General features: G+C 37.2%; 2 protein-coding genes across 2 annotated transcripts; both read right to left on the bottom strand.

Annotated features, from left to right (window-relative positions):
* Window positions 1–186: 186 nt before the first annotated feature.
* Window positions 187–7,197, bottom strand: LOC119985077. The gene is made up of 16 exons (XM_038829248.1): window positions 6,964–7,197; window positions 6,701–6,784; window positions 6,094–6,167; window positions 5,984–6,017; window positions 5,310–5,368; window positions 5,001–5,115; window positions 4,850–4,887; window positions 3,945–4,042; window positions 3,680–3,735; window positions 3,302–3,590; window positions 3,043–3,155; window positions 2,624–2,680; window positions 1,685–1,750; window positions 1,423–1,497; window positions 1,239–1,334; window positions 187–629 (listed from the first exon to the last, which is right to left on the bottom strand). The coding sequence occupies exons 1-15, from the start codon at window positions 7,180–7,182 to the stop codon at window positions 1,278–1,280; spliced, it is 1,434 nt and encodes a 477-aa protein (XP_038685176.1). The 5' UTR covers window positions 7,183–7,197; the 3' UTR covers window positions 187–629; window positions 1,239–1,277.
* Window positions 7,198–7,665: 468 nt separating this feature from the next.
* Window positions 7,666–10,547, bottom strand: LOC119985211 (F-box protein At5g51380-like). The gene is made up of 2 exons (XM_038829434.1): window positions 9,218–10,547; window positions 7,666–8,256 (listed from the first exon to the last, which is right to left on the bottom strand). The coding sequence occupies exons 1-2, from the start codon at window positions 10,297–10,299 to the stop codon at window positions 8,022–8,024; spliced, it is 1,317 nt and encodes a 438-aa protein (XP_038685362.1). The 5' UTR covers window positions 10,300–10,547; the 3' UTR covers window positions 7,666–8,021.
* Window positions 10,548–10,959: the final 412 nt, after the last annotated feature.

The raw sequence follows: 10,959 nt of genomic DNA, 5'->3' as shown, positions 1-10,959 counted from the left end.
GTGAAGTCATAGCTTAGATCAAGTGTTGATTCACCAGGCATGAGCCTACACTTGGAAATTAGAAATCCCCGAATAAGATCAAGTAACTCGTGATTAGAGGAGATAGAAGCATCAAGAATGCTGTTTTTTTTAGTTCTTAGTTAACCAGAACAATGAAGACGATAAAGGTATCCTAAATATGCAATCTGCAAGCTTTTAACAATACAACTCACATTTTTTAGACTTACAATCGCTAATATTATAATATAAAGAACACAGTTTATTAGTAAAAGTAAACATTACAATATTGTCACTATAACTTATCACAACAATTCTGGCATCTTTGTAAAATCCCTGTAATTGTTCTGTCAAATGGGGCATCTCAAATATGTAAAAATACATGTTTGCCCACCACCAAGAAGCTCAAAAAGTTGAAATTGCTTATGGTAGTGTTGCATGATGAAGATGATCAAAAAAGATGATCAAACATCAAATGCGACTTTTGATTGTAAAGAGGCTCCAACGATGTCTTCTCATATGATTTACATGCATCTGGCCAACATCCATAAAATTTAGAATACGTGGCTGCTCAAAGCATCCATACTGTTTTGTTCCCCTCAAAGTTCGGATAAGTATTAGAGGGATATATGCTGAGAGAGAGGGAAGAAAAGATCAGTCACACGGGAAATAAGTACAGGCCAGTAAAAATCTATTGAGGCTATCTTCTAGTCCTGGTCATGAATGGTGCAGATTCATGAGATTGGAGAAAGCAATGATAGGTTTGCAATTGTACACTGGTGACTGGACCATGTTAATTTGCAGGAATTCACTCATTCAATAACAATGCACATTTTACACATGCCGCACTAATGAGTAAATTGTTCTGACAAGGGTATGGTGCATCTCCTTTTCTTCATATGCAGGCAAAAGAGAATTAATGGTCGCAGAGGATAGCTTCTAATTTCTTTGACTGATAAAATTTGCCCATCTCTCTCTCTCTCTCCCCCCCCCTAGGTCTAGCATGTTAGAATGAATGACCTGCACTCTTCTGTTCAATATATAACAAAGATGCTTATTTTCTCTAAAGAGAGTGTACTTCCAAGAGACCTAAGCTAATTTTCTCTGAAAGTATAAATTCTTATTCCAAGAGACCTAATGCTTATTTAGCCAGTAACCAAGAGACCTACTGTAAGTAAGCTAAGCTTGAAAGATTAAACTTATAGAGTCATGTGGTATAATGAGAGAGAATCAACTCATACCTGTCACTGCTCAAGGTAATATCTGCTTATGATCTATTTTTAAGCTGATGTTCTACCATTTTCATTGGACTCTGATGAAATGCCTTGCTCAATACACTGGATAAACGAGGGAAAAAAGAAAGCCATATTGATATTCAACAGAAGAATGTGATAAAAGAAGAAGATATATTATGAACAAATATACCTGAAGAAGATATCCATGTAGCCAGTCCAATGTTTGAGGGAATGTTGTTGCTGATATATTGGCCACCGTCAAACCCTGTTACAGGAGAAGTAACAGTCATTAAGATATGATAAATACTTAATAAACATCATAATACTTGAGCTGGACTAACATCTACCATCTACCATCTACCAACTTGGAGATTATTATTTCATGGTTATAACTAAATATGCAAGGTGAGAAGTGCAGCCGGTGCCTATTAATCAAGAGGATGGACAAGAACCTGCGACTTGAATGAGCAAAGATAGTCTTGTATGATCTTCAAATTGCTCATTAGTCCATCTTTATCCTGTAATAAGATAAAAGAATATTCAGCACTAGAAATCAAGCAGGTTCTACATTACTTCATAAGAAAAACAGAAACATGAAACAAAATGAAATATTTTATATTGTATCAACAAAGAATCAAATTATCAACCAAGAAAGATGAGACGCAAAATCAAAAGAATGCTGGGATCGGACATGAGCATTACTCACTTTTGACCACTACAAATCTCACATTAAGGTAGCATAACATGGTCGGAATTCCTAGTAGGTAGGTAATATGTCTAAGCAAATCACAGCCCCCAACTTACTAAATTTTTTGTCAGAAAACAAAATGAAGGTATCATCAATGTACTAAAGCTGATGAGACGGCACAATGCAGTTATTTGGTCCTCTGTGGTTGCCAAGCATTAACTGAAAATGCAGCTCAGGTTCAGGCTACTTTCGCTAAGTACTTGTAGTATTGGCAAGAATAAAATGTTCAGGAAGTGCCTAACATGAACTGCAAGAGCTGCTGGAGTTCAGCAATTTTCCCCACATAGTTAAAGTATTGGCAGGAGGAAAATATACAGGAACCTAAATCCTAGGAACAATGTTGAGCTCGCCGAGGCCATTTTGAATTCTCCAAGAATCCACATATCTGCACACCAAATAAAGCCTACACTTTTATCAATAGCAATCCTCAAGTAAATTACATGAATGTAGTGAGCAAATTTACAGCTCAGCTATACTTGATCTAAACTTACGCTTCGTCATATTATTCTTCATATCTTAATCATATTCACCTATCAAGCACTTACTTCAGCTATGTTCAGCCACTGATGGACCACACCATGTTAATTAATAATTTGTTACATGGACTTGACATATATAGATAAGAATTGCCAGGTGTTGATACCTGTACTGGACATTTATCACTGAATGTACGAGTTGAGATCCACTCTTCTAGCAATGCCTGCACAGGAGAGAAAGAAGCAATTATGATATTGCAAGACCAAGAGAGAGGTAACTAAAAAAAGTAATCTACAATCACACTGTTACATCAACAATTTCTTAGGAGAGTAAACCATTCCCAATTTTACATTTAATAAGTTCACTATTTCAGACTTGGCGAGCCTCCCAAGAAGATAACAACTATAACCAAGACATCGATTAGATTAGCAATGGTGTTTCCCTCAAACTAGAACTATCTTATGATCAAAATCCTTAGATATATCTTCTTTTAGAGCTCCTAAAGGAGATATTGTATAACTATAACAAACTTCTTTTGAATTACAAATCAGAGAAACTATAATTTGAACAAAAAACTGTCCCCACCTTATGATCAAATTCAGCCATCTTGAGAACAATAGGAATGATTATTGGTTCAGCACCACGTTTTTCCTTCTTAACAGTAGTACCTTGCTCTTTCAAAGGTATTACAGTTTCACCTGCATGACCAGAAAAACAGTTAAAAAAGCTGTTCAATTTTGAGTCGCATGTATATTCCCCTCCCCCCATCTATGAGTTCCATCTGCACAAGTTTTGAAGGTCATTAAAGACAAATTCACACCAGAAGAATCCAGAATGAACTAACCTTGATGCTCAGAAACTTTTCCAACAAGGTCAACAGAGTTCATTAGATCAGATGGTTCATTGAACTGGTCGACAGGTACAACTGTTTCAGAGGTCTCATTCTCAGGACAGGAGTTGCTACTTTCAGTATAATTTTGAGAATCACTAGCAAGACTATTTCCTGTTTGTGTTGCAGGGTCATCATCCATTGTCATAGGTACAGGTTTTGCCACCTCAACTTTTGTAGATGCATTACGTGGTGTTTTATTTTCTTCATCCATCAGATAAATGCTTGGATCCAAGTGAATTCCCTGCCAGTATGGTGAGAAATGAAATTTAGACAACCACAAACAGAAAACATAAATGGATGAACGCAATCCCATTGTCGAAAAGATTATACCTCAATTATAATTGGCTTTCCATCTTTCATTGCTTTCTTCAAATCGCCAGCCAAACCTAAGAAACAAATATTACACAACACAAATTAATGCATTGAAGAAACATGATATTAAAATAGAGAATATGAACCCACCCTCATTGAAAAAAACTTGATATTAAGAAAGATAATACAAACCCGGCTCTCAGATAGTTATGACGATCCAAAATTGAAACTTACAAGCAAAAGAAGGAAACTCAACAGCCAAAAAGTGAAACTGAAGGATTACCTTTCCGAACAATTCTGCACTCTCTACAGAACTCTGTAATTAATTCCTCAGAAGAGCCAAAATCCCGTGCCCATACAGGAGTAGATGCCAATGGTGCACTAAGTCAAATGAAAGATGAAAATAAGTATTCTATACCCTAAAGGCCAAATTAAGTTACAACAAGTAATTAGTGTAGCCATATGATGCATAAAAATCAAGGAAGTTTATGTCAACCAACTGCCAATTTATGCAGCATGAAAAACCCTAACATCAGGCTAAGGCTACTCTATTTTATTTAAGCACAAAAAGATTAAAAATAATAACTCCATGTACTTTCCTACCCTTTCAATGGCCTCAATGCCTAAGCATAAAAGAGGGTGACCCAGGCACAAAGATCCCACCACATGGGGCCCGAATAGGGCAGATGCACTAAAACCTAGGCAGCATAATTGCAAGTCCAAATTATTGAGGAGTCATATGACTCATATCTATCACAGAATAAAAGTGGGCATAACCTGTAAAGTTGACCAATGCAAAACACACGTTATGCCTATCATACATATCATTCTCTTTGATGTCAGTAGAGTAAAAAAAAGAGAGAGAGAACATATTAAAAGCCACCAACAGTGTGTGGCATCCAAATAAATTTCTAAAGAGTTACAGACAGGAATTTATCCCATTACATCAAAGTACAATTTAGGATAGCCCTCCTTTCCTTTTCCAGTCATAGCTACCCTTTGCATGTTGTACAGTTGTACTACGTAACTAGACAATTGTTAGTATGCAAAGCACACAAGCACTTGTTGCTGAAGCTAGGAAATATCCTCATTGAAAGATTTCATTTGATTTGTAATTGACTAGGAAATTCATCCCTGACATAAAGAATAATGCATAGATGATAGAACAATATAGAAGAAGAAACGTACTCTGTAGATGTGCGCAGCAATTCATACACCATATCTGTCTGAAAAGATTAAAACATGAATATCAAAGTCATCAGTACACAACCCTACGGATAAATATATGAAAGATGATCAAATAGACAGTATAACTGAACAGATATGTGGAAAGCCAAACCTGTAAGACATTGGGTAAATTTAGCCTTTGTGCAAGTTGGGTTGCTATGGTTGACTTCCCAACACATGCAGTTCCACACACAAGAATTACCAGAGGAACTCTTTGATGGTGAAATCTGCGAGCGAAATAGCATTACTTTTTAACAGCATACTAATTATCAGATAGAACCTCAATATTTATCATATGAAGCATAAAGCATGAAGTAAAAAAAGAAACTAATTCCAATGGACTTGCAAGTAGACATTCAGTATGAACATGGAAATTATTAGAACAAGGAAAAATATTCATCGAAAAGGGAAGCTTTCTGACCTGGTCATCATTTTGTAACGATTTATGTACTCTTCCCCATAACCCCTCCGCTCCATAAGCTGCAGATAAGTTGCCTATAAGGTCTCTATAGCTAAAATCATCATCTAGAAAGTCAAAAGGGGACCTACCATTCATTATTGTATTTTGCTACAATCTTTATCTAGGCTGGTAGTAAGTAATGTCTCTTTTACAAACATTATCGATTTTACTTTGTGTGTGTATATGTACTGGTTGTGCTGAATTGACAAAAAAATGGAGCCGAAAGAATTTTCCAATTATATGGTTACAGTGGTTACAAATACAACTCTCGTATTCTTTTGCAAGGAAATATTGCAAAAGAGTGTTTCATCCTCTTTTTTTGGACTTCCTCTTCTTACTTTACTTTGTTGGATCAAAACCATATACTGTATAAAACGTCTTCCAATTTAGTATCAGTGATCCACAAACTAGTGTGTATGTCCATCCAACTTGTTCAATAATTTTAACATTGAAAACCACGAATTTAGTAGTCAAAACCTTAAAAGAAAATTTCTTGCGGCCTCAGCCCCTCCACCACCACCCACCTGGTGCCCATGCAGTTACTAAGTGTAACGTGAAATAGAACACAGGATATTCATGGAGAGGGTTGTGGGTGGTAGTCTGCTGGCAATAATTGAGGAATGCACAAGACATACCTTAAACAGATTAGCTTCCAAATCAGACTGAGAGCTGCAAAGGTAACATGAACAATTGGCCATTAATTTTTAGTTATCTAGAGAGAGGGGGGGAGAGAATAGTGTCATACACATCAAGGAGGCTGTTGTCAATGAGCAACTTCTTCAGTTCAAGAGCAATTTTTATGGCAACATGATTTGGAATCTGAAATCATTAGTGCAGAACAAATATCACCATACTTGCTCAAGAGTCATCCAGCTCAATCAGTCAATATCATATTTTAAAATTAGAACACGGAGTATAAAGAAGAAACAAGACTCAAGGGAGCATAAGATACATCGAGTAGCAAGCATTCTCGTAAAATTCAAATATACATCCAGCAGCAAAAGCAACAAGAATTCTAATAAATTCAAATATTTTAACTATCCGTAGGATATCAAGAACCCAGAAGAAATTTAACACAGGCCAAGAAGTACTCAATCTTCATTCTAGTAATATCACAATCCAAAATATATGTATTGAGGAACTAGTACGTTACATAAAGATATGCTGGCAGATTTATTTATCTTTTTCTCAGAAATTCCTTGTGAGAATGGAACGGAAATAAAAAATAAGCATAAAGAAAATAAGAAATCGACTGCGTATGGAGGCATGGAGCCATCACCAACAAATAATAATACGAGGAAAATAATAAGAGGAAACAAAACAAGGAATGTACAATGGAGTTGAACAGAAACCTTAGTAACGGTCAACGTTCTGCTGAGCAAAAATCTGGATAGGACGTAGTAGTGATCCGCATTATCTCCCAACCATACCTTAACCTTCAAACAACAAATCCAAACAACATCAAAACATGAAATCCTTAAGATATATATCCATCGAAGTCTCAATCAAGCTAACTACGCTCTGCTTGGAATCGAGAACGCTCCCCAGTCAGATGAATTAAACAAAAAAAAGATAATCGAAAGGAACAAATAATTGAACAGATTTAAAGAGGAACCTTGACAAAGTCGTATTTGGATGAAGCGTTGCGAGAAGATAATCTGACGAGAGTGCGAGTTTTCTCTTCATCGCCGTGTTCGCCACTGTTGGTATTGTTAGGGTTTTCCGACGACGACGACGACGGTACTGCCGGTTCCTTTCCCCCATTCATCTTTCCCCACGCACCCGTATCTCTGTTCAATTTCGAACAACTTTGCTCTCCTCTGTCCGTCCTCATTGGATATTTGTTGCCACGTAAGCATGGCCTTCCAAAGATTCTCATGCGTTTTTATTTTTATGGTTAATGCAACTTTTGTTTATTGAAAGATTAACAAACGTTCCAACTTAAAAACTAAAAGGTTAAAATTCTTCCAATTTACACAATCAAACAGATTGTGGACATTTCTGATAGTCAAACTCATGATGTGACGGATGAAATTCTCGAGTTTACTGTCGAATAATGAGAAGTCTGACCGGTACTATTTCGATGGTGTGCAAATAAAATTTCTCTTTTATTTTTATGATTAATGCAATTCAATCCCTAATATTCAAATATTCCAATTTAAGAATTCAAAATTTAAAATGATTCTAATTTGCACAATCAATAATATTGTCAACATTTTAGGTAGTCAAACTCGTGATATGACGGATAAAATTCACGAACAAATTTACTGCCGAACAGTAAAAAATCTGCCCGGTACTACTTTTGGGTACTTCAACATATCAATCACAACTTTTGATTGCCAACAACGGGAGCAGGAAATGTATGGTTGCGGAAGATAAACTACATGTGATGTGTATCAAACTATCAGTACATAAGATATGCTAATTGACCCTAATTACAAAAATGGGAAAGGAAGGCTAAACAAATACTACAATGCCCAGATCGAATTCCAGCGCTGCAGATACAAGCATCTGCACCGGCACCAAGATCGAACCTAATCTATATATAAGAAGGGGCAAAGCTAGTAACAAGTGCACCATGGTTTTATTCCTAAGCTAGCTCCTCGTCAACCTACCAGATGAAGTAGCAAATGACTGGTTATATTGGTACAGCATTTGCATAAATGGCACTTACTACAGCTGCTCTAAGTGAATGTGTTGGCCAATAAGAGACTTGGTATCAGGCCTCCATTTCAACTCCTTCAGAGTAGAGAACAAGGTCCAAAGTGCAGGAGAGACTTCCCCGTCCTTCACATTTTTACATGATACTACTCTAAGGTTTTGAAGTTCATTCCAGGAAAGAAAAACAGCTTCCAGGCCTTCCGCTGTCAGCAACGAGCATCCTTCCAACGATAGCAACTTTACCCTCCTGTGAGTGCAGGAAACAAGAGTCTTTAGCAAACCAAGTAACTTAATGGTATAGATTACTTACTGTACATATTGCCTTTTCAATTGATCAATCAAAATGCATGCTGAAAGACCGACCTCCGTACAGACACCCATTTCCATATTTTTTTCATCTCAAAGAGGTAAAACTACAAAACTTCTGAAAGAGATAAATAAAAGAAAATTTAAAGATACAGAAAAAGATTTTTAGGATTGCCTTGGTTGAATTCCCTTCTGGTGCAATGTTTTAAATCTCCTGCATCTGATGCTTTCTGAATGCTTAGGCTGTACTTTGGTGACAACTTCTAGGTCCTTTTCTGAATTTCAGTTTATCATTTAAAAACAAATAAATTTCTCTTTTTAAATCCAAATGAGCACCTGAGCTAAGAGCATGAAAGTAACCTTTCATAACTTAATAATGCATATGTAATGAACAGAAGCACCGTATGCAAAACACATAGAACAAGTTGAATGTCCACAAGCCAACTTTACACTACTTGGAAGTGCATCCAAGCAACTTACGGCAATCCAATGAGTTACAAGTATAACCACCTAAGTTTCCCGCAATCAAACCAACTATGCTGAATACTAAAGTAATCAATGGTTCATGTCCATACAATCATCGTCATTACAAGGTGAATTGTAAAACTTGTTTATTTTTATCAGAGCGAATCAAACCCATAGTTTTCGTGCATGCAGTAACTTGTATATAACTAGGTGGTTTAATCAGTGGCGTGATGTAGCTGTATATACATGCATGAGTGTAGCGAATTCAAGTCCAGTAACTCTGCATAGAACTTGTACGTTGGGAGGGTGGGGGGAATTATCTATAGTTATGCACCATAAGTTTATTTCCGATATAATCTTCTTCGCAAACTCAATAAACTAAGAAGCAACACCATGCAAAGAAATTAAGTAATAACCAGGTTCGAAGAAAGCATTACCTGCATGCACTTGCCAAGCTGAAATGGTCATTTTCCAGACCCCAACAATTATGAATCACCAGCTCCCTCACTGTGTCACATACTCTAAACATCGCTCGCACACCCATTTTATCTCCCAGCCGGCAATTTTCCATATGCAACCGCTCAAGAGCAGGGCAGGACCCCAAATACTTATCTGGTCCTGGATTCGGATCAATCCTATTACATGAAACAATCCTCAAAGTCTTCAAATTCTCACAATATGAGAGTGCCGCAACCCACCCATCATCCATCCTATGATCACAGAGAGTCAATTCCTCAAGCATCTGACAACATTGCCCAATTGCTTTAATACCATCAAAGCTACCCTCACAACCACTAAGCTCAAGCCTCACCAACCTCTTGCACCCTTGAGCCAATATCGTTAACCCAATATCTGACACCAATGAGTGATACAACCCATCCACACTGCCCACCAATTTAAGAATCTGCAAATTTCGAAATGCTGTAATCCCACACAACACATTCTCGTTGCATCTATGCAAATGCAGTTCTTGTAAAGTTGAACACTCCTCTGCCACACTCAACAATCCCATCTCACTAGCACCAATCACAACCAATTTGCGCAGATTAGGGCACCCACTTGCCAGAGTTTTCAGCCCTTTATCAACCATCTCGACGCTCAACAAATGCTCCTCCAAAACACGCCAGTTTGAAGAAAACCTGGGATCGAGACGCATGGAAAACTTTCCGTGACTCAACCAAATCCCGGAATTTCGCGGCGAAACTAAACAGGCATTAATCAAATCCACATGTGTAAGGTTAGGGAATCTTATACTCAACCTACCTGACTGAACAAAGTTCCAATCTAGCACCTTCAAGGACCGTACAAGGCGGCCCTGGAGATTATTCCAGCGCTTGCAGACAAGATAATTTGGTTTTATCTGCGAATCCGGAAGCTTCGACAGTACCATGAGGAGGAGTTCGTCGGACAAGAGCCGCGTAATGTCCATGTTGGAAAATTTGGAGACGATTATTTTGGCTTCCAAAATGTTAGATTTGGAATCTGTAGAGTTGTGCGTGGAGAAGGATTGTATTTGCATGGTGAAGACAACATGCTCGAGAGGTTTGACGTTCTTGAGCTAGAGAGCTGACCAGCTAGGTCATATCTTCTTCAATGGTGAGGAGTTGGGCTTAGGGTTAGTTGGTGGTTTGTCACCTGAAAGCGGCATCGTTTTCTGTCAATACCAAAGCTTCATATGGTCTGCTCTGTTTCTTCTTCCTCTCAACTCAGCCCTAACTAAAATCGGTGGTCTTCAAAGTCTCTGGTTTTGTCTAATACTTTTTGTCCTTATCTAAGATTTTGAAATTATGTTTCTTTCTGTTCATAATTTGTGGCCTTTTGTCATCCACAGGTGTCATATCATTCTTGCAATCCAAATAGTAACCGAAAAAGGGCTATAATTAATTGAATAGAATAAAGAAAAATAATATATATGTATATACACAAACCTTGGGTGTGTGTATACATATGTGTACTTTTTTTACATAGCTATGAAAAATATGTTTTTCATTATAATCAAACTTTGGATACACAAGTGTCTAACCCAATCGATTGTCAACCAAACGATCTATTGTTGCTATAGATTGACAAAGCAATTGAACAATAACAATCCTAAGAATGATACGTATTTTCTTCCCGTTATCAGAATTGGGTAGTTGATATTATGATGGCCAATTTTTTTGTGCTTGTTATAATAACA

This window comes from Tripterygium wilfordii, chromosome 19 (genome assembly GCF_013401445.1).
Source record: "Tripterygium wilfordii isolate XIE 37 chromosome 19, ASM1340144v1, whole genome shotgun sequence".
In the NCBI taxonomy this organism is placed as follows: domain Eukaryota; kingdom Viridiplantae; phylum Streptophyta; class Magnoliopsida; order Celastrales; family Celastraceae; genus Tripterygium; species Tripterygium wilfordii.
The sequence above is the reverse complement of the archived record's forward strand: the minus strand, read 5'-3'. Positions and strand labels throughout refer to the sequence as shown.